Source organism: Telopea speciosissima, chromosome 1, assembly GCF_018873765.1.
Source record: "Telopea speciosissima isolate NSW1024214 ecotype Mountain lineage chromosome 1, Tspe_v1, whole genome shotgun sequence".
NCBI lineage: Eukaryota > Viridiplantae > Streptophyta > Magnoliopsida > Proteales > Proteaceae > Telopea > Telopea speciosissima.
In genome coordinates this window covers 56,335,232-56,359,750 of record NC_057916.1, presented here as the reverse complement: position 1 = coordinate 56,359,750, position 24,519 = coordinate 56,335,232, and the positions used below count along the sequence as shown (strand labels likewise).

General features: G+C 39.4%; 1 protein-coding gene across 3 annotated transcripts in view; it reads left to right on the top strand.

The window, feature by feature from the left end:
* The window catches only part of LOC122648865 (cold-responsive protein kinase 1-like), a 70,985-nt gene that overhangs the window by 23,370 nt on the left and 23,096 nt on the right, over positions 1-24,519 (top strand). For all 3 annotated transcript variants that reach the window (XM_043842147.1, XM_043842148.1, XM_043842149.1), the window contains 2 exons: positions 13,757-13,967; positions 14,054-14,291. In XM_043842147.1, coding sequence (XP_043698082.1) covers positions 13,757-13,967; positions 14,054-14,291 — 449 coding nt within the window. The remainder of the gene's footprint in view (positions 1-13,756; positions 13,968-14,053; positions 14,292-24,519) is intronic.

Here is a 24,519-nt window from a genome sequence, read left to right as displayed (position 1 = left end):
CCATCTCAGACAGAAGATCTACTTCTGGATATTGCACATTTGTAGGTGGTAATTTGGTCACATGGAGGAGCAAGAAACAACCTGTTGTGGCTAGATCCAGTGCAGAGGCCGAATTTAGGGCAATGGCATAGGGAGTTTGTGAACTTATTTGGTTGGGTTTTGCTACTAATGACCCTATGCGGCTCGATTGTGATAACAAGGCAGCTATAAGCATTGCTCACAATCTGGTACAACACGACAGAACAAAGCACATCAAGGTGGACCGGCATTTCATCAAGGAGAAAATAGACTCTGACTGCATTTGAACCCCATTTGTGAAGACCGGTGATCAATTGGCGGACATCTTTACCAAAGGGCTTTCTTCTCTTCAGTTTGGTGCCTTGTTATGCAAGCTGGGAATGCATGATGTTTATTCTCCAGCTTGAGGGGGAGTGTTAGAGTTTATGTGTTAGAGTTTATATGTTGTAATGGTACTGTAGGAACTAGTTAGTTTACTAGTTACCTTATATTGTATTTTTCTGTTTTTTACCTTTTACCTCCCTAGGGAGGTGTATGTAATTTGTTCTATCTTATTAGTGAATTAATATAGGTATGGTGGAGAGAATCTCTCTAACACACAACATTGCACTATCTTCTCTTCTTCTCTCCTTCTTCTTCTCCTTCAATCTCCTACCTTCATCCTTCCTTTGTTACCTTGCTGTCCTTAACTTCCAACTATTTGACCTATGGATCAACCACAAGGTAACCTTGGAGATAAGGGTAGGGCAACTATGAACGGAAACAATGATACAAAGTGCCACAACAACAACAACTCAGTCTTATCCCAATTAAATGGGGTCGGCTATATGGATCCTTACCCTCTAATCAGCTCTACTCAGGGTCATACTTGATATAAGGCCTAAGCTATGCATGTCTTTCCTTACTTCTCTTAAGAGTCATTTTAGGTCTGCCAGCTCTTTTAGCTCCTTCATTTTAAATCAAATCACTCCTCTGTAGTGGAGCATCTAAAGGCTTCCGTTGAACATGACCATGCCACCTCAAATGACTTTCTCGTAGCGTATCATGTGTTGGAGTTACTCCCAAATCAGCCCCAATTTGATCATTTCTTCTTAGTTTTGTTACACATCCATCTCAACATCCTCATTTCAGCTACACTGAGTTTATCTATATGATACTTCTGAAGTGCCCAACATTCTGCACCATACATCATAGCCAGTCGTATGACTATCCTATAAATAGGGATCCTTGGGTGTAAACCTATTGACTCTCCCATTGAAGTCAGTCACCAACTGGGCAGCCCAGGTGGTGACTCTGTTGACAAAGAGAGGTACCAACGCCTCATTGGAAGACTTATATATCTCTCCCAGACCAGGCCAAACATTGCCTATGCTGTAGGGGTCGTTAACAGATTTCTTCATAATCCGAAGACCACTCACCTTGAAGCAGTATATAGGATTCTTCAATACTTAAAGTCAGCCCCAAGGAAAGGAATCCTGTTCTCAAACTGTTGTAATATGGGTTCAGGGGTAGAATAGTCATAAGGGTATTTCTGTCCTTGTACTCATTCCAGAATGTTCTTCTCTTTATTATAAATAAAAATGGCTGTAGTCACTCTGACTCAAGCCAGTATTCACGGAGTTCAACATGGTATCAAAGCCAAAAATATTCTGGGGATATGGGAATTAAAATTTTTTCCTCTCTCGGTTCGTGATTATGCCCTAAGGAAGCCTACCGCCAGCCCCTCCACCACCTAGCGCTACCCCCGCCAGGTCCTCCACCATCTCCTGCCGCCTCCGCCAGCTCTCGCCAGGCCCTCCACAGCCTTCTGCCTCCTCCGCCAAGCTCCGCCAGCCCTCCACCACCTCCCGCCACCTCCGCTAGGCCTCGACAGCTTACCCACCACCTCTGCCAAGCCCTGCAGGCCTCTTCCCTCCCTTCTGCCACACCCCTAAGGAAGCCTACCGCCAGCCCCTCCACCACCTAGCGCCACCTCCGACAGGTCCTCCACCACCTCCCGCCATCTCCGCTAGGCCCGACAGCCTACCCACCACCTTCGCCAGGCCTCGCAGGCCTCTTCTCCATGTAGGAATGCATTCTTCACATCAAGTTGTTGGAGTTCCCATCCTTAATTTACAACACAAGAGATGATAACCAGCACAGTATTCATCTTTGCTACAGGAGCAAATGCCTCTTGATAGTCAATTCCTTGGGTTTGGGTAAACCCTGTGCCATGTGTACTATGTGGTAGCAGTTGGACTTTCTGGGCACATTCACCGCCACCTGCAATGTTGATGCCACGGCCTTCCGTAAGTGGGAGGATGGCTTACGTGTTTTTGAGTTTTTGGCCGGCCTCAATATTGAGTTTGATCAGATCCGTGCCAAAATTTTGAATCGCGACCCACTTCCATCTCTAGAGCAGGCCTATGCGATTCTCTTGGCTGAGGACAATAGGCGTACAGCCATGGTTCATCTTGTTACTCAGGAACGATCGGCTCTTATCTTTGGTTCACAGGTTTCCCGAGGAAATTCATCCCGGTCTGCTAGTACTGATCGGATATCTTGTGATCGCCCTGCCATTAAATGCGATCAGTGTGGGAAGGAGTGGCATACCAAAGACCGCTGTTGGAAGCTTCATGGTCGCCCTGTAGAGACTCGTGGGCATGGGAAGGGTGGTTCCAATCGGCCTAGTAACACCCGTGCTCATCAGGCAACTTCTGACGACCAGTCTGATCAATCTCTTTCCCAAGTTGTGGCTGAATTGCAAAATCTTCGGGATATGGTGAATCGATTGGACACATCTTCTTCGGCATCAGTATCTCCTTCCATGGCTGCCTCGACTTTGTCGCTGCCTACCAACCCAAATTCTTCTTCTTCCACAGGTATTTCATTTGGTGGGAACTGCACCTCGGTCATGCCCGATTCTTGGGTAATTGACTCAGGGGCAACCGACCATATGACAGGTTCTTCATCTATTTTTTCCAAATATTTTCCTCTTTCTGGTCATAACGAGGTTCGTGTTGCTGATGGGTCTCTTTCTTCTATCTCGGGGAAGGGATCTGTCCAGTGCACTTCCTCTCTTAGCCTTTCCTCTGTCTTACATCTTCCAAAGTTTACTTCTAATTTGCTTTCCATTAGTAGCCTAACTAAGGATTTAAACTGCAAAGTAACTTTTTTTTTTCAACCTATTGTTTGTTTCAGGACTTGGCAACAGACAGTACGATTGCATATGGTAAAGTGGTTGGTGGTCTGTACGTGCTTGACAGTTCCCGGGCAGCTTTTACATCTCAGCCCACATCTTCTAATTTTGATTCTGCACTTTTTGAGTTGAATAATTGGCATCGTCGTTTGGGCCATCCTCCTATAGGGGTTTTATCTACTTTATTTCCTAGTCTAGTGAAACGGTGTAACAAACATAATTTTTCTTGTGATGATTGCACTTTGGCAAAGCAAACTAGAAGTATTTTTCCTATTTCTGATAATCGAAGCAATGTGCCTTTTGGTTTGATACATTCTGATGTGTGGGGCCCTACTCGATGTATTTCTACTTCTGGATTTAGATGGTTTGTCACTTTCATTGACTGTTTTAGCCGGACAACTTGGGTGTATTTGATGCATAGTAAAAGTGACGTCTTAACTTGTTTCACTCTATTCCATAAAATGGTCTAGACCTAGTTCGATGCCAAGGTGAAGATTCTCCACTCAGATAATGGAAAAGAGTATATGGATGGTGCCCTCCGCTTCTATTTGGACAGCCATGGAATCATACTCCAGACCTCTTGTGTTGACCTCCTGCTCAAAATGGAGTGGTTGAACACAAGAACAAACATTTCTTGGAGGTTGCTTGTTCTCTTATGTTTACTATTGCTATTCCTCTCCGCTTCTGGGGTGATGCTGTTCTTACAGCCACCTATCTTATCAATCGGCTTCCCTCTCGAGTCTTAGGTAGCCGCTGTCCCTTGGACATATTGGTTGGAAAATCGACTTTTGTTGTGCCTCCAAAAGTCTTTGGCTGTGTCGTGTTTGCTAGGAATCACCATGTACACAGCAAGTTTGATCCCAAAGGACTGCGGTGCATTTTTTTGGGTTACTCAGCTACCAAAAAAGGGTAGAGATGCTATCATCCTCCTACACGAAAGGTGTTTGTCACTATGGATGTCGTCTTCTGAGAGTTTGAGGCTTAGTTTAAACAGCCGGTACCTCTGCAGGGGAAGATTCTAAGTGGTGAAGAGGTCCTGCTGATTGCTCCTCTGGATATTGATATACCTACTATAGCGGATGTCTTTGTTGAACTAGAAGATGGAGTTACAAGTCAGGAACAAGAAGTGGGATAGATTGAGCAACAACAACAGGTGCAGGGGAGAATAAAGTGCAGACTTACACTCGGGGAACTGATTTTCCTTTGGATGGCCCTCGGTACAAAGAGACCACCACCACCGACCCTACATAATCGGCATCTGTTCTTGCTCCAAGTCTTACTCCTAGTCATGTTTCTGGTAAGCCACCTCCTGATCCTAGTCTTGATTTACCCATTGCTATTCGGAAACCAAAAAGGAGTTGTACACAACATCCTATTTCCAATTTTGTGTCATATAACTCTCTAACGCCTGCTTTCCAAGCTTTCGTATCTTCTTTATCCTCTGTTTCCATCTCTAACAATTGGCAGGAAGCAATAGCCGAACAGAAATGGAAGGATGCGATGAATGAAGAAATGCTTGCCCTTGAGAAGAATCAGACTTGGGATTTGATAAATCCTCCACTAGGAAAGAAACAGGTTGGTTGTAAATGGGTATTTGTTGTCAAGCATAGGGCTGATAGCTTAGTAGAAAGATACAAAGCAAGGCTTGTAGCCAAAGGGTTTACCCAAACCCAAGGAATTGACTATCAAGAGACATTTGCTCTTGTAGCAAAGATGAATACTGTGCGGGTTATCATCTCTTGTGATGTAAATCAAGGATGGGAACTCCAACAGCTTGATGTGAAGAATGCATTCTTACATGGAGATTTGGAAGAAGATGTCTACATGGAGATACCTCCTGGCTTTACCTCTTTAGAGACTCAGGGAAAGGTGTGTAAGTTGAAGAAGGCTCTTTATGATCTAAAGCAGTCACCAAGGGCTTGGTTTGGCCGATTCCATAAGGCTATGGTTGCTTATGGGTATAAACAGAGCAATGCTAACCACACATTGTTTGTTAATAAGATGGGACAACAAGTGACCATTTTGATTGTCTATGTTGATGACATAATGATCACGGGTAGTGATGCACATGAAATCCAGAAGTTGAAGACATATTTGGGCATCGAATTTGAAGTCAAAGATTTGGGGAGATTGAGATATTTTCTAGGGATTGAGGTTGCCTATTCAGCTAAGGGCATATCTCTTTCCTAAAGAAAATATACACTGGACCTATTGAGTGAAACAAGGATGCTTGGGTGTAAACTAGCAGACACCCTTCTTGAGCCCAATACACATTTGAAGAGTAAGGAAGGTAACCCAGTGGACAAGGGTAGCTATCAGAGGCTAGTTGGCCGATTGATATACCTCTCACATACTCGACCAGACATCACATTTGTTGCAAGTGTTGTTAGTCAATACATGCATAATCCTCACTCTTCTCATTTGGAAGTAGTATACAAAATACTCCGTTATCTAAAGTCTTCTCTTGGAAAGGGAGTTTTGTATTCTTCACATAATCATCTCCGAATAGAAGCATACACTGATGCAGATTTGGATGGCAGTCCTGATGATAGGAAGTCCACATCCGGATATTGCACATTTTTTGGAGGGAACCTAACTACTTGGAGAAGCAAAAAACAAGTTGTTGTAGCTCGATCTAGTGCTGAAGCTGAATTTTGAGCAATGGCACAGGGTATTTGTGAACTCCTCTGGCTCAAGGGGCTTCTTCAAGACTTGGGGATGAATGCTGATCTTCCAATACGGCTCTACCGTGACAGCAAGTCAGCAATCAACATTGCTCGCAACCCGGTCCAAAATGATCGTACCAAACATGTTGAGATTGACCGGCATTTCATCAAAGAGAAATTGGAACAGGGAACAGTTTGTATTCCGTTTATCAAGTCTAGTGAATAGCTGGCTGATATCCTTACCAAAGGGATCGGCAATAAGTTATTTTTTCCCATTGTCAGCAAGTTGGGCATGTTTGATATGTATGCACCAACTTGAGGGGGAGTGTTGTAATATGGGTTCAGGGGTAGAATGGTCATAAGGGTATTTTTGTCCTTGTATTCATTCCAGAATGTTCTTCTCTCTATTATAAATAAAGATGTCTGTAGTCACTCTGACTCGAGCCAGTATTCACGGAATTCAACACAAACAATGGAAGTCTAAAGTTGGATTCCTTTACTGATGTTGATTAGGCTGGCTCTGTTGATGATCGACGATCTACTACATGTTACTGTACATTCCTTGGAGGATGACACAGGGGGTTTGTGAACTCATGTGGTTAAAGAAACTCCTCCAAGACTTAAAATAGCTCCTGAAGGACCTTTAAGACTCTACTGTGACAACAAGGCTACAATCAGTATAGCTCATAACTCTGTTCAGGATGATAGAACAAAACATGTTGAAATTGATTGTCACTTCATCAAGGAGAAGATTGAAGATAGTCTGATTTGTACTCTATTTGTCACTACTGAGAACCAATTCACTAAAGGCCTAACAATTAAAACCTTCCATCCTATTGTTTCCAAGTTGGGCATGCGTGATATCTATGCACCAACTTGAGGGGGAGTGTTGAAGTGTTGAAGATTGGTTCGGTTTGGTTCTCTTGGTAAAGTGTGTAATGTAACTAGGTACATTAGAGTGTCTAGATTCATTATGCACGTGTTTAATGTGTTAATTGTGTGATTGTGTAATCATACTATATTTGTAATATTCTCAAAATTATAAATAAAGTGGTGGCCTCTGTCTCATTGACAAGACAGACCATTCTCTCTTTTCTCTCTTTCCTCTCTTGACAAGACAAACCAATCTCTCTTTTCTCTCTTTCCTCTCTTTCCTCTCTTTCTCTCAACTATACGTCTATCACAACACTCTGGACCCACCTCTCCATTTCATCCATCCTATTTTAATCTGTGAAACATCATCCTCAATATCATCGTCTTTATTTATGATTGAGTCCAGATACCTTAAATAATCACTTTACGGAATCACCCTCATCAATATTCACCATCTCATTATTCATCCTAGTATAACTAAAGTAACACACCATATATTCCGTTTTCGTTCTACTTATCTTGAAACCTTTTGATTCCAAGGTTGATGATCTCCATAACTCCAACTTGGCGTTAATCCCTAATTTTATCTCATTCGCCAAAACAATATCATCAGTAAGAAGCATACACCATGGGAATCGATATTGAATATCTCTAGTTAAATCATCTATGATAAGCACAAACAAATATGGGCTTAAAGGTGACCCTTGATGTAACCTAATTGTAATTGGGAATTTCACTACCTTGACACCCCACAGTACTTACACTAGTCACCAAACCATTGTACATATCTTTAACTATGTCCACATATTTACTTGAAACACTTCTCCTCTTTAGTATTTGCCAGATTAACTCTCTAAGGACACTGTCATAAGCTTTTTCTAGGTCAATAGAGATCATGTGGGGATCCTTCTTGCAATCTCTAAATCTTTCCGTGAGTGTAACACCCCGCATGTATGTCTTGATTATTTTATTATTATTTTGATGTCCTTGAATATTTTAATGTCTTTGTGAATATTTTAATAATATTTGCATTGTAATGGGTGTGTGTAATTGTTAAATATTATTGTTTTAATGTAGTTGTATTATTCTATTAATATAAGTGAGCAGTGGCATAGTTGTAATTTTCGAGTATGACCAATGGCATGAGATTGTAAATTATTTAATGCTCAATATTCTGTTTTAATATCTTTTTATATTATTTTAATAAGATGCATTATTAATACTCATGTATGCCTATGTTATTAAGGATATATGATGTATGGTATAAGCTTTTATTTTTTGTAATTTATACACTGTGAATAGTGAAGCATGAAGTGGCATGCTTATTGTTAACCATGATCAATTAAGGTTAATCCATATTAGTTAGGATTAATTAGTTTTAATGGGGTTTATGGGTGGCATTACCCTTTTGGACCATATGGTTACAAGAGAGGCTGCCATCATGTGCATGTTTAAGGAGGTGGCTCTTGAGTGCCAGCCACATGACTGAGGAAGGAGGTGGAGGCCTATGAGGTAGCTACCATGTGCATGGGAAAGGAGGTGGTGGCTGTTCAAAGCCAGCTACATGTTTAGGTAAGTAGGAGGTGGACCACGTAAGGAGGATGTGGCAATGGGAGGCCAGCCATATGGCATGACAAGGTAGTGGTGGCAATGAAGAGCTAGTCACATGGCTCTAAGGTGGAGGTGGTTATGACTTGGTCTAGTAAACAAGGAAGAGGTGGCTAGATATGAGATTTGACTAAGTAAATTGAGGTTAATTAATCTAATTAAATTATATTGGCTCTAAGATCAACTAGAATGTTGATTAGTTCACTGGTTAGTTAAACTAAAATAAGTCCTAAATTAGATTAGTTAGAAGCTCTTAAGCTAGGCTAAAGAGAAAGGAATCGGTTAGCACACTGCTGAGTTTCAGACTGGGAAGAAAAAGAAGAGGAAAAAGAAGAAAGGAAGAGGATGAGAAGCTGAAGATCGGAGGTGTTGCTGGAGTTGCTGAAATTCTGGAACTTACAGAAGAAAGAAGAAAAGAAAGGAAGAAGGAGAAGAAGAGGTGCAGGAAATTGAAGGAACTAGTGCATGTGTATGTAATCACCTGAGATGGGGAAATTAGGGTGCTGAATCATGGGAATTTAAGAAAGAAATTGAAGAACAACAGAATTTTACTTGAAGAACATGGTTTATTAAAGTAATAGTTAAAGAAAATCGAGGCTGAGCTTGGAAAACCAGTATGATTAATGAACTGTTTAGCTGCTGAACCAACAAATCTTCAAGAGGTTATTGTGATTAGATAAGAATACAACTGGGTTCAGCAAGGGAGTTAAAAAGGCTAATTGAAAGAAGGAACTGGAGATCTGAAGTCAATTTGAGATTCTATTTCTGAGGGTTTGCCTTAACCATTGAGGACGGGAGTTGAGCAATAGAGTACCTGGAGTTCTAATTTGAAGGACAGCAAGGGAAATAGAAGAAGGTAGGATTAATGGAAGCTGCTGTGACTTTGTGAATCAATTAAAATCTGGGCATTTGAGGTGCTGGTTCATTAATAGTTGAACAGAGTTTGCACTAGAAGAGAGATGCATTTGAGTTCAAGAAATTGAAAGAAGAAGAGGTAGAGCTGGTGCTCTGCTTTGGCTGAATAGAGGATTCAAGCTATGGTAAGAGATGAACTGTGTACTGGAACAATGAGAAATTCATGATTTTAAGTTGCTGAACAAACACATTTAAAGAAGAATTGTGAGTTGAAAAAGAGTACTATAGAGGTTATCAAGAGTTGAATCAATGTACAAGGGATTATCATAATTGAAGAGTGATTTTGTCCTAGAAGTGTCTGGAATATCAAATTGAAATAGTCAAAAGAATTTAGAGGAAAATTAAGAGAAGGAATTAAGATCAGAGGCTGCTGAACAGAGAAGGGTATAAAATGGTACTGTCTTGATGAATTGGGAAAGGAATTATGTAAAAGTTTATGGAAATCAGGGGCTGGAATGGTAGGAGATTGAGTAATTAAAAATAATGTAATTTGAACCAATTGTTTCTGACACTCATCCCATAGTGATTTCTGAATTAGAGTCTAGACGAGTTTCTACTAGAGATCGAGTACCCAAGGATTTTGGTGAGGATTTTGTGATCTACCATTTAGAGGCTGATCCATCCACCTTTAAAGAAGCGATGAGATCGAGGGACTTACTATTATGGAAAGAAGCCATTGATGAAGAAATGAGCTCTTTAATGCAGAATAAGACCTGGCAGCTCGTTGATTTCCCTAAAGGGGCTAAAACGATAGATTGTAAATGGGTTTTGAAGAAGAAACTTAACCTTGACGGATCTATAGCCAGATATAAAACACGTTTAGTAGCTAAGAGATATACTCAAGTTAGTGGGATAGATTATTTCGATATCTATTCACTGGTCTATCATTTGGCTACGATAAAGATTCTTCTTGCTTTGGCATCTATTGAGCACTATGTTGTGCATCAAATGGATGTGAAAATGGCCTTCATTAATGGAGACCTAATGGAAGAAATCTACATGGACCAACCTGAAGGGTTTGTCATGGAAGGTTTTGAACAGAGAGTTTGTAAGTTGAACAAATCTCTATATGGTCTTAAACAAGTACCTAAATTGTGGCACAAAAAGTTTGACAGAATAGTAAAGAGCTTTGATTTTCATACCAGTAACTCGGATAAATGCCTTTACTTTCGGTTTGAGTCAAATAAGGATGCGATTATTTGTTTGTATGTAGACGACATGTTGATTCTTGGTTCTGATCATTCTGTAGTGAGTGACATTAAAGCAACCTTGTCCAAAGAATTCGACATGAAAGATCTTGGTGTAGTAGACACCATTCTTGGTATGAAAGTAGGTTTTGATAGGCAAGGGATCACTCTTAGCCAAACTCATTACTTTGAGAAATTACTTTTTAAATGGGGATATAGTGATTGCAAACCGATTGAGACAGCTTATGACTATAACAAATGGTTGAAACCTAATGCAGGTGACACCGTTAATCAGTTGGGTTACTCTAAACTGATTGGTAGTCTCATGTATGTAATGAGTTGTACTAGACCAGACATAGCCTTTACGGTAGGCATGCTGAGTCGATTCACTAGTATCCCTGGCAAAGAGAATTGGGATGTTCTAATGAGGCTCATGAGATACCTTAAAGGTACTCTAAGGTATGCCTTATACTATACTTGACATCCTCAAATTTTGGAAGGATATTCTGATGCATCGTGGTGCTCCGATTTGGGAGACAGTATATCTACCAGTGGATTTGTCTTTACCATGGTACTAAATCTCGTTTCGTTTCGGTGTTTCGGTCTGACCGAAATTTCCGAGATACCGAAATTTCGTCGAAATCTTGGTCGAAATATGGTATTTTTCTGTGGGTGTAAAATGCAAAAAATGTCCGAGATTTCCGAAATTTTCGAAACGAGATGACCGAAATTACCGAGATTTCCGAAATTTCCGAAACGAGATGACCGAAATTTCCGAAATTTCGACGTTTCATCGAAATTTCCAAAATTTCCGAAATATTCGAAATATTGCATTTTTTCATATCGAACTTGCGTTTCGTTTCGGACAGGTTGAGATACTCGAAACATTCGATATCTCGACCGAAATTTCGCGAGTTTTAGTACTATGGTCTTTACATTGGGTGGAACAGCTGTTGCATGGAAATCCAAGAGACAGACTTGTATTGCTCTGTCATCTATGGAATTAGAACTTGTTGCTCTAGCTTCTGCAGGAGTTAAAGCCGAGTGGATAAAAGATCTGATTATAGATATTCCATTGAGAAGTTTGAAGTTAAACTCTGTATCTATATTCTGTGATAATCAAGCTACGAAAACGATAGTTAATAACTCACTCTTTAATGGAAAGAGGAGGCATATCAGGCTAAAACAGGCTATGCTGAATTATCTGACAGAACACGCAGTCATTACTTTGATCGATGTGCGATCGAAGGATAATATGACAGATGCTCTTACAAAGGCACTGAACAAAGATCGAACATTCAAAATTGCGGGGGAAATGGGATTAAAGACCCTTTAGACAGGTCTTAATTTAATCCTATGTTATTTTGAATTATTCGAATCTCATCTAACCATAATAGGCATTTGTGACAATTTACTTATTTCAGATAATTTGGTGAGATTACTGAGTATGGAGGTTTGTGAAACCATTCCAAATTTGATGGTGTAGCAAATTTTTGTATGTCGTTTTCTTACTTTGTTATTCCACAAAGTAATATGAAAATTGTTTTGATATGTTTCATTGATATTATGATAAGTCAGTGTGATGTGTCATTCTAAACTTGATGATACAGCATAAATCTATGATTGATATGACAATTATAATATTCCAAATGGAAACATGATATGGTCCTTGTGGAAGAGACTATATAGGGTCTTGTTCTTGTATTGACACTTGACGATATTGCTCATGGATTTTGATTCATTTTCAGCCGTTATATGAATTGTACTAAGTTCTTCTTGTTGAACTAGATACTCTTATATCTTTATGCAAATGACTGAATTTATTTTTCTTATGAAATTCATATTTGATAAATTTCAGAGGATGCCGAAGATGGAGGAGAACGCTTAAATCTGGATTCGATGATGATGACTTACTTGATGAGTAAAGTCATTAAGGATTGCAAGGATCTTTTCTTCTTTAATTAGTTCACTTGCATATGGAACTTCTAGTTGTTTGGGTTTAGATTTGATCTAAAACTCAAAGGTTTTATTTCTTGAAGTTTACTTTATGATCCATTAAAGTTTTAAACATTCTATTTATTTGATTCAATATTTCGTTTAAACAATGTTTATCTATTTTTGGGTGTTGACTATATGTAGAACATAGGAGGAGATTGTTGGGTATATTCATTACCGTAAAATATGTTTTAATATAAGTCTACTTGAATAAGGAATTAGGCCATGGTGGGCCCCACTGGATAGAGCCCATTTAACCTAAATTCTTAGTCTTTCCTATAAATACTAGCTGGAGGCAGCAACCTGTTTATTCCAAACTGATATGCAGGGTGTATTGCTTTAAGCAACCTTGTGCTTAAACCCAAAACCCTAACATACTATGTGCTCAATGCTCATTGCATTGGCTGAGAATGTGTGGAGTCGACACTTTTATGCTCAATGCATCTTCTATAGTGTTCTCCTTCTGCAACTTTACACTTGAGTGTAAAAGTAAACTCTTAAAAGTCGATCAACTTGGCATGTCGGTTGCTTACTATCTTCTGAGAGTGAAGGTGCTTAAGAGATTTGTGATCAGTGTAGAGAATGAAATCTTCTGAGAGTGGGTATGGGTGTACAACCATACCCACAAACAGTTTGATAATGTCAGCTCTTCAGGTGGATCAAAATGGTTAGCCATCAAGATAAGCTTATCTTGACTGGACCATCAACTGGAGATTTTCCCTCGAGTCAAAGCATCACATATACAAGTTCAACAAAACATAGTAGAATATAGAAAATATAGGGAAATGGGGACAGAGTATTTTATTATAATTTCCCTCAGGTCAAAGCATTAAACAGATATTTTGTATAATCCTTTTACTGAATGCAAAAGCATCTAATTAAACATGTTCATTAAGATTTTCTTTGAAGTTGAATTGACTATGAATTTTTGGTAATAGTTAATAATTCTAACCCGTGGTTCTGTAATCCTCTCTGCATTTTTGTTGGATAATTTGCTCTGTACCCTTCTTGGGAGCCTTATGGAAAACTTTGATTTCTTATTATATGCCTTCTATTACTTCACGTAATTTAATATATACGGAAAACACTGCTGGCAGATTAATTAACTTCTTAATCTCACTATTTTAATTTGCACTTGATTATCATCACTTACGAGCCTTACAATGTTCATTTTTTAAAGGGAAGAGATTTTGCTAATGGTCACTAACTTCGGGATTTACCTTCTAAACTGGAGGTAGTGAGGCATGGAAAAATGTTTCGCTATCCTCATTGTAAAATGTCTTCATTAAGTACTTTTCGTTGGTGTTTTTTGGTAGGGAATCCTTGAAGATGGTACACAAGTTGCTGTGAAGGCACTTTCAGCTGAATCAAGACAAGGGGCGAATGAATTTTTGACTGAGATTCAAACTGTCAAAAATATTAGGCATCCTAACCTAGTTGAGTTACTTGGCTGCTGCATTCAAGGGAATAATCGGATTTTAGTCTACGAATATGTCGAAAATAATAGCCTTGATTGTGCATTATTAGGTAATTTCAATGATCAATGCAGGTGAATAACTTGTTTGATTTCTTAAAGGGAACTTTATGAAAGTTTGTTTTTCTTGTTCTTTTAGGGCCTAAAAGTAAAACCATTAAGTTGGACTGGAGTAGAAGATCTGTCATTTGTATTGGTACTGCCAGAGGTCTGGCTTTCCTCCACGAAGAGCTGGAGCCACATATTGTACATAGAGACATCAAAGCTAGTAATATACTTCTTGACAAGGACTTTGCCCCTAAAATTGGAGACTTTGGGTTGGCTAAACTCTTCCCAGAAAATATTACTCATATTAGCACACGAATAGCAGGAACAAAGTAAGTAATCTTTCATATTATAAATTTTTTTGCAGTTAATTTATTTTATATATTAGCATAATGTCAATAATGCCTATGCTGGCATAATATTGCATCTTTCTACTTTCATTCAACACCGAGAAAAATAAAGATGACCACTTCCATAATTTTGTTTTGGAAATTAGATTACCCTTAGTGCTCTATCTTGTCCATGTATTGGTTAGGCATAAATACCCTGTAGATCATTTTCTGTCTTTCTTCTTCTTCTTGTGTTTTTTTATAAATTTCTTTTAATGGTCCATTGGCATTGTACATCTAAAATTTCTCAATCAACTAGGGCATGTTCCATGGATCTTCAATGTAGTACTCTGGAACTTTTTGTACTGGGAACTAGTAAATAGAATTGAGTAATTAAGATATAACCATGATTCTTCCAAATCAAATGTTCAAAGTTCTATTGTGGTTCATTAACCTTTCGTGAATGAGGAAACCCATAAAATATATTACATGTGCTTTTCTTATTGTTATATCTTCCATGCATTTTTTTGATAGTTAAATAAAATTCATTGATCAAAAAAGATATTACATCGGTAATATCTTTCATGCATTTGCTCCATGTATGTGAGCCTGTTTTGTGGATGCTTGTACCTTAGATTATTAGCATGAGTGAATTGTTTGTGAAATGTGAGTTTAATAGAGAAGTTTCATTCTCCTCCCCTTTTTCTTTCTCTGTTGAAAGATATTATGATATACAATAATATAGAACTAATCTTGAACCAGGAGACTACCAGCAGGAGATTAGTTTGTGACAAGATCGCAGGGAAAAGGAACAAGAACCAGAATTAAAGAAAATTTAATAACTGTTGTTGAACCAGGAGAGTACTATTCTGGTTGACCTAAAACTGTGGTCGAATAGTCAATTTATCTAGTAGAATAATTCTGCGAAGTTTGGTGCGAATTTGATCACTAGATTTCAAATTATAGGGAAATCCGACCGTGAGTAGGAAACTAGAAAACAGCTAAACAGTAGAATTGATGAAATATTTTAAAGAGCTTTAAACATAATTCACTTTAAGGATGTAATCAGTTACGAAACAGCAATCTGGAAACCAGAATCAATAAATAAATCAGAATTTGAAGTATACCAGAATTTGATGCTAATGAGGAAACCAGATTTCGATTAGAACTTGGAATTCTTAAAACAGAAACTGAACTAGAAACTAGAATACTAAACTGAAATCAGAATAGGGCAGATTAACAAGATTCAATTCAGCAATTGATGATGTTCTAGCTAATCCCAACCTGAAACTTGGAACAACATAAGGGAATTGCAGATTAGAAGAAATAATAATTAGAACTTAGAAGTAGGAAGAAGAGGAATGGAAGAAGAGAAAGGGAAGAAAGATCACAGCTGAGAACAAATATGATCAGAATTAGGAGGGAAATCAGATCTGGAATGCCAATCCCATATGCACAGCTCAATAGGCTCCAAAACTCTTGAAAAAACTAAATTTTTGTTCAAAACATGCTTTAATTGATGGGGGTGTATTACATATATAAAGATCTTCTGAAATTTCTAAATTAGCTCATAGAACGACTCCTAATCATTTTTGACACACTGAATAAAGTAAACAGACTTAAAACAAAACTCTTAAACACTATTAAGTATCCTAATCTAACTCAAATATTGAACTTAGTTACTAATCTCGTGTACTAATTTCATCCGCATTTTATGGGCTTATAAATTAGGTCTGTTACAATGGAACCCAAGAAATTAAAAAGCCCAACCTATAACATAACTACCCAAAGCTTACTTTCAGCCCATTAGCCTGTTACCTTCCTCTTGTGGGCTTCCCAAGCATGTACCTAGCCCTCCATACCGGACGATATTTTTTCAATCAGTTCATTGCAACTGCATCACATAATTGTTTTGAAAAGAAGTGAGGAAAAGGAGTTGAGAAAATCCCAAATGGGATGAACAAAATTTGCAAAGCTTTAGAAAGCTGTCCCCTCTGGTGTCTTTCGAAATGATGTTGTTCTAGTCACTTTCCAACCTACACATTTCAAAGGTTTCCTCCCATCTTTCTGGTTGGAGATTGAACCTGTTTAGGGGGAGATTTCAGAGGGTTGAGGTGTGGAAAAATTGTCCTAAAACCTTGGGTCGATTGGTCCCTTATTTAAAGAGTTCTCCCACCATGGTTTAAAGTATCGACCGGTACGATACGGACTGATATGTATCAGTATTGGTAGGTACTGATACGATACATACTGATACATATCTTTTTTTTTTTTTTTTATGGAAAATGGTGTCTCGGTTGGTATCATATTGTATCGGTCGATACGTACTGATACTTACAATACGTATGTTAAAGTGTTTAGTGAGACTATCGATATGTATTGGCATGTATCGATTGATACGGCTCGATACATTCTGATATATACCGATACCGTCGATACCAACCGATACATGTTGATACGGCCATTAAAAGTCCATGTGACTATCAGACTATGATTTTGTTTTTGAGATAAGAGATTGAAGGAGTTTTCATGGAAAAAGGAGATTATACAAAAAGAGGTATGTTTTAGAAAAACATGATCTTTGTGTTTAAATTTTAAATCATGGTTTTTTAATCCTATTTTGTGCTATAAATCGATAGATTTAGGGAAAACAAAGTTAGTTGATGCATCAAACTTGATCTTTTGCAAGGATTTGTACTTAAATCAATGAAAGTTTCTTGTCTCGTTATACGTTGTTCTTCATTTTAATGTTTATGCATGATACATGTTATATATTACTTATTTTTATTGTTTTTATTGTTTTTTTGCTCCAAAATTGTATTTCCATGTGTATATTGACCATTTCCATGCGTATCTGTAGCGTACGATACGATACAATACATCTCCTAAAATCACCCTTCCGATACGATACTTGATACCGATACTTTAAACCTTGCTCCCATTTGCAAGAGAACTAGGTCTTTCGAATTAACAAAATCTCATGTCTATATTTACGATTTTGCCCTTTAGTCCTTTATTTTCATTTATTGCCTTACTCATTGTGTTCTAAAATTCTCCTCTATAACTAATTCATGGCTTGGTCCCAAATTCTGTTGACGTAATTGTAGGGTTTGATTTGTTCTTATAATTAGGAATTGTCGCTGGCATTCTTATATAATTTATTTATTGCCTTGGTGGGCCAATAGCGACCCATAATTGTGGTTATTGAACCCGAGGTTGCATCAAGTTCGTATCAGAGTCCAATTTCCTCCTCCATACCCTAAATTATGGTGCCCAACAGTGAAGTTATTCAGCAGCTCAACTCTCACAAGGAGGAAACCCAAGCCGACATCACCCGCTTCATACACCGGGTTGATAAACTCGCCATTAGTATCGATGGCCTCAACTCTTTAGTTACTTCCCTCCAGTCCATGATGGTGTCTCTGTAAGCTTATATTGACAAATTGACAGCTTTGGGGAAAGGAAAGAATCTCATTCAATCTGGGGATTCTTCCAATTCAGCCACACAGGCTCTCCACCTCACACTGCACCACTATTGCCACCACATCGTACACCGTCACATTTCACACCACCACCATATGTTGTTGGTCGACATGATTCTCTGCATGGAGCTGACAGAGGAGCTAAGTTGGACGTCCTTGATTTTTACCGAGATAACAACCTGGAACAGTACCTAAACTGGATCCATAGCTTAAATATATTTTTCTGATGGTACATGATATGCAATGATGAAGGTTGTGCTTGGCGCGTTGGTCAAGTGCTCACTTGCTGAACGCTTGGTCAAGGGTTCAAGTCCTGGAAACAGCCTCTCTGGAAACAGGGGTAAGGTTGCGTACATTTGACCCTCCCCTGACCCTGCTAAACGTGGGAGCCTTGTACACTGGGTACGGCCTTTTTGTACATGATATGCAATGATGCATTATGTAACATGAATTTCTCATCATTCTACAGTTATTCAAAATCACACCACAACATAATTACACAATAGATAATAGTACATCTCACACAACAAGGAAAGAAAGCTTCAAAGTAAATCCCACTCCCAGTCAAGAAGTCGAATAATAATTGTTCACGCTTGAACACTTGGGGTCATCCAACCACACGTCACCTATCACAAAATATCGCCAAACACGTGTTAAAACATCATTGGGAACCTCCGATTCCATTCCATCGGCTTCTCCTAGACAAATCATACAAAACAAGCGGAACAAGGCTTAATCGGACTCACCTGATGCCAACTGGATTCCTCTCCGGATTGCCGGATGACTAACCGGATTCGTCGGATTCCGATCCAGTTGTCTCAGTAATCGAAACTAAAAACATGTCTGCATTCCAGAGGCTACCGGAGGCCTCCAGATGTCTATCCATATTGCTGAATAAATCAGCCGGCTGGTCGGCTCACGACTGTGTTCTCTCGATAACGTGAGATTCTTCACAAGAATTTGGGGAGTTTCGGGGTTTTTACCCCCAAACCTCATGAACTCGAAATCCTAACCTCCCATACATCAAAACTCACTTAATAAAAGATTATGTTGTAATATGGGTTCAAGAGTATTTTTATCATATGGGTATTTCAATCCTTGTACCTATTCTTGAATATTCCTAAACTCATTATAAATAAAGGTGCGCTGTGATCATAATGTCATAAGCCATTTTTCCATTCTCAACATGGTATTAGAGCTAGGATCTACATTGGGATCCTAAACCCTAATGCCAACCATCCCGAAACCCTAGGACCCTTTCTCATCTCTTTTTTTTCGTTTGCTTCACCTACCGCTCTACCACCAAGCATTGCCGCTACTCTTGCTCTGTCTCTCTCTCTCTCTTTCTTTATCTCTCTCGGTTTCACCAAGCATTGCGACCACCAACTGACCCCGTCGGAGAGTTAGAAATTAGGTATGTATTGATTCAACCAAAGGAACAAGGAATAACAGTTGCGAAGAGAGAAGAAGAGAGAAAGAAGAGAGAGAGTTGAGAGAGAAATCGTGAGGAGAGTGAAAACTATTCCTCTCCCCTATATTGTTTCATTAAGCACTTCATGAAAATTACATATGCCTCCCTAGGGAGGTAAAAGGTAAAAATGTAAAAAAGATAAAAATACAACTTAACATAACTTTCCAGTAAACAAGGGACTAAAGTTCCCCTATCTCTAATACTCCCCCTCAAACTAGAGAAGAAATGAAATGCATTCCCAGCTTGCATAATAGAGTGCCAAACTGAAGAGAAGTAAGCCCTTTGGTGATTATGTCCACCAATTGATCACCAGTCTTCACAAAAGGAGTGTAAAGGCAGCCAGTCTATCTTCTCCTTGATGAAGTGTCGATCCACTTTGATGTGCTTTGTTCTGTCATGTTGCACAGGATTGTGGGCTATATTATGGCAGCTTTGTTATCACAATAAAGCCTCATAGGTGTTTCAATATCGAACCCCAACTCTTGGACTAACCTCTTCAATCAGCATCAGCGTAGCCTCATAGATGTAGATCGTCTATCTGAAACTAAACCAGCCCAATCAGCATCAGTGTAGCCTTCTATCTTCAAATGGTTATGCCTGGTATAGAGAAGGCCTTTGCCTGGAGAAGACTTCAAATATCTGATGATGCGATATACAACATCCAAGTGCCCACTCTTGGGGGCACACATAAATTGGCTCACCACTCCAACTGCATAAGTGATATCTGGGCGAGTCAAGAGAGATAAATCAGCTTCCCTACAAGCCTTTGGTATTTCCCTGCATCAACAAGGGAAGGTCTCCTAGCTTATGAATCTGATCAATAGGAGAGTTTGTTGGTTTGCAACCCAACATCCTTATCTCTTTCAACAAGTCTAGGACAAACTTTCTTTGATATATATGTATTTACTTCCTAGACCTTGACACTTCAATCCCCAAGAAGTACTTTAAGGGACCCAAATCTTTAATCTCAAACTGTTGAGCCAAGTAGGTTTCCAGCCTATCTATCTCAGCCCTGTCAACTCTAGTCACTATAATATCATTAACATAGACAATAAGGGCTGTGATGGTGCCATTACCTTGCCGCCTAAATAAAGTGTAGTCAGCTTGGTTCTGGGAATACCCATTCTTCAAAATGGCCTATCTAAACCTCTCAAACCAAGCTTTCGGGGACTGCTTGAGACTATATAATGCCTTCTTGAGCAGGCACACCTTCCCTTCAGCTGAGGGACACTTAAAGCCAGGTGGAGGCTGCATGTACACTTCCTCTTCTAGATCACCATCGAGGAAAGCGTTTTTCACATCCAGTTGATATAATGGCCAATCTTTATTAGCCGCCAAAGATAAAAGAACTCTTATTGAGTTTTGCTTCGCCACAGGAGCAAATGTCTCCTGATGATCAATCCTATACACTTGATTGTAGCCTTTAGCTACCAACCGGGCCTTGTATCTCTGAACTATACCATCTGATCAGTACTTGACTGTGTAGACCCATCTGCATCCAACTGGAAGTGTGGAACCCTCCCCCTGAGAAGATCAACCAGTTTGCAAGTATAGTTCTTCTCAAGGTCCATCATTTCCTTAGACATGGCTTGCTTCCACTTTGGGTCAGACATGGCCTCAGTGACATTTTTTGGAATAGAAATAGAAGAGAGATCAACAATGAAGGCAACACCTATAGGAGAGAGAGCATCATAGGAAACAAACTGGGCTACAGGATTAGTGCAAGCTCTCTTTCCTTTTCTAGCAGCAATAGGAAGGTCTAAATCAGAAGGAAGAGAAGGAATGTTACTTGACTGGGGAGGATGTATCTCAGGATATGGATCCAAAGAGGACTCATGATGGGTCTTCTTTCCCTTTCCCTTCAAGCATTCACCTCTTTTGTACACAACAACCTCATTTTCATTGCTAGCAGTAACACCTCTTTTGTCCACAACAACCTCATTTTCATTGCTAGCATCAACACCTGAATGAGTATCAGTATCAACAATAGCCCCTTCTTTGTGTTTCCCAATATCAAACAGAAATGGAGAAGTAGGCTAAGGTGGGAGGAAAGGGATAGAAACAACCTCTTCATTTCCACTATTCTCCCCCTGAAGAGGATGTTGAGAAGGAGTGAAGAAAGATATAGATTCGAAGAAGTAACATCTTTGGAGAGAAGTTGCCTTGGGCAAGAGGGATAATAGCACTTATACCTCTTGGTAGAGGAGGGATATCCTAAGAAAATACATTTGAGTGCCTTGGGGTCAAACTTAGTCTGAGCACATTTATTGACATGGTCATAGTAGACACTTCCAAACATCTTGGGAGGAAGAGAGCAAACAGAAGTCTGAGGAGACAACAAGTCTAAAGAGGATTTGGAGCCAAGAAGTTTTTTGGGCATGCGATTGATTAAAAAGGCAGCGATAAGAAGGGCTTCAGATCAAAAGGTCATAGGAACATGCGTGCTAAATAGGAGACTCCTAGTGACTTCCAACAAATGGCGATTTTTTCCTTTAGCCACCCCATTCTGTTGAGGGGTGTCAACACAAGCAACTTGATGGATAATGCCATGATCAGTAAAAAACTGTTGAAGCCCCTCATAAATATACTCCCCCTCTTTATCAAAACGAATAATTTGAATGCGAGTACAAAACTGGGTATAAATGAGCTGATAAATTTTTTAAAGGCATCATAAACCTCACTTTTTTGTTTCATCAAAAAGGTCCAAGTTGACCGGGAATAGTCATCAACAAAGGAAACAAAAATAACGATAACTAAACAAAGAAGTAGTGGGGGAAGGCCCTTAAACATTAGAGTATACAATATGGAAAGGAACAGTGGATCTATTACCCTGATAAGGGTAAGGAGAACGACAATGTTTGGCAAACAAACAGGGTTCACACTGAAACACATGAGAAGAAGGAATAGAAGAAAACAAGTCGGGCAATTTTTTCCTCCTAACACCAAAAGAAGGGTGGCCCAAACGTTGATGCCATAACATCACAGAGTCGACGTTACTGTTGTCATTACACCCAAATACGTAGGACTGAGCAGTAGGTAGATGGGATGTTCCTTGATCGAGAAGGTAAAGTCCTTTTTCCTCACGTCCTCTACCAATTACCCTCTTTGTCACCAAATCCTGAAAAACACAATGAGATGGAAAAAATAGTAACAGAACAATTCAAGGATTTGGTTAGGTGGCTTATAGATAAAAGGTTAGTATGAAACTAAAGAACATGAAGAACAGAGTCAAGGGAGATAGAAGAAGTGACATGAACACTACCTTTACCAGAAATAGAGGATAGGGAACCATCAACAACTCTAACTTTCTCCTTACCAAAATAGATTAAGTAGGAGTTATAACATTGAGATATGCCGGTCATATGGTTAGTGGCTCCAGAGTCAATTACCCACGTAGAGGTAGTGGAAGGGCCAGATGTAGAGGCCTGTAAGTGGAAACTGAAGAATCTGGCACTGCAGGTATAGAAGTAGGGCTATCTAGATATGACAAAACCCTGCGAAATGCTACAATATCATCTTGAGTGAGGGATGTGGTGTCTGTCTGTATTCCATTTGGAGATCCCATAGGTGCAACCTCAGTCATCAAGGAGCATGCTGTTAGAGTTATTAGAATTTATGTCCTAGGGGTACTTTAAGAACTGGACCTTATCTAGTTCCTTTATTATATAATTTCTTCTTCTCTTTTTTTTACCTTTTACCTCCCTAGGGAGGTTGGATGTAATTTGTTAGGAGTTGTTATTTGAGTAATATAGGTGTGGAGAGAATAATCTCCAACACAACAATTACAACCGAAATAGTTTCTCTTCTTTCTCCTTGTCTCCTTCTTCCTCTCCTCCCTTCCTATTCCTCCTCCAACTTCTTCTCCTCTTCTTACCTACTTTCTTAACCTAAAATCTAATTTGGTATCAGAGCTTTAGGTTTGAGAGTCACATTAATCCTCTTGCTTCTATTCTTTTCCTTCTCTTTGGAACCCTAGCAAACAAGGGATTCCAAGGAAGAGGCTCTCATGTAAACAGCTTGCTGGAATAGTATGAGATAGGTTACATACAACCTATTTAAGAGATGGAAGATGTTCTTTGAGCTTTCTTGAAGCTCTCATGGAGTTTTGAAGCTCATCTAGCTGCCGCCAGTTGCAGGTTGCAGTCCTTGTTTCATCTCCATTTCGGCATGGGTTTGTTGTTGGAGCAGCTCACTAGGATCGTACAAGGGTCCTACTTCTGCCTCAAGTGTTCTCTATTGATGGATGAGGCTCTTCTTTGAGCATAACTCAATTTTGTGGTGTCTCTTTTCTGCCCAGGTAAACCCGATAATGCTGTCCTTCTCTTGTTCTTGCATTTAGGGTACATTGGGCTTCTTTTTTGGTTGAGGGATGATTATGAATACCTGTATTTGAAGTCTTGGAGCTTGTGTAAGCTGGTTTTACTCCTTGAGTCCTTGGAGAGTGTTAGGGTGAAGCTTTGTCTAGCTGGTACTTGTTTTCTTCCTTGCTGGAATTTCTGTTTTGTATTGGAATCCTCTATTTGGGTTAAGTGTATACTCCCCACTTGCTGTTGGAAATCTGGTTTATGGTTAAGTGCTATTTCTCATACAATATGGTTGGTTCGGGTACATCTGGACTTGGTTCGGTTGATTCACAGACCACTCTAGCTGCCCCTCAATTGGTTTATGAGAGTACACATACACAGATTTCCTTTGTGAAGCTTGATGGCACTAACTACTTGGACTGGTCACACTCTGTGAAGCTTTCCCTTAGGAGCAAAGGGAAACTTGGGTACATTACTGGTACTATTAAAGCTCTAGAGCCTGGTTCACCTACCTATGACAAATGGGAGACTGAAAACTCTACAGTCATGACATGGTTAATTTTCTCCATGACACCCGAGATTGGGAGAAGGTTTATAAGAAAAGAAACTGCCAAGGCAATCTGGGGCAGTGTCTCCTAGACTTTTGATAGAGTGGGTGACTCTGCCAAGGTCTATCAGCTTGACTAAAAAATTAACTCAATGAGGCAGGGTGACAAGACCATTTCTGCGTACTACTATGCTTTTCTTGTTCTTTTAGAGGAGTATGACCACTACAGGGATCTTTACTTGACCAACCCAGAGGATGAAGCAAAGGTGCATCGGACTCTTGAAAAGGAGCGTGTCTTCACTTAACTTGGTGCTCTAAACCCTGACTATGAGCCAATCAGGCTCCGGATTTTAGGTTGGTCTCCTCTTCCATCTCTTAGTGAGGTCTGTAGTTACTTACAGAGTGAGGAGACTCGGCGTGTTGCCAT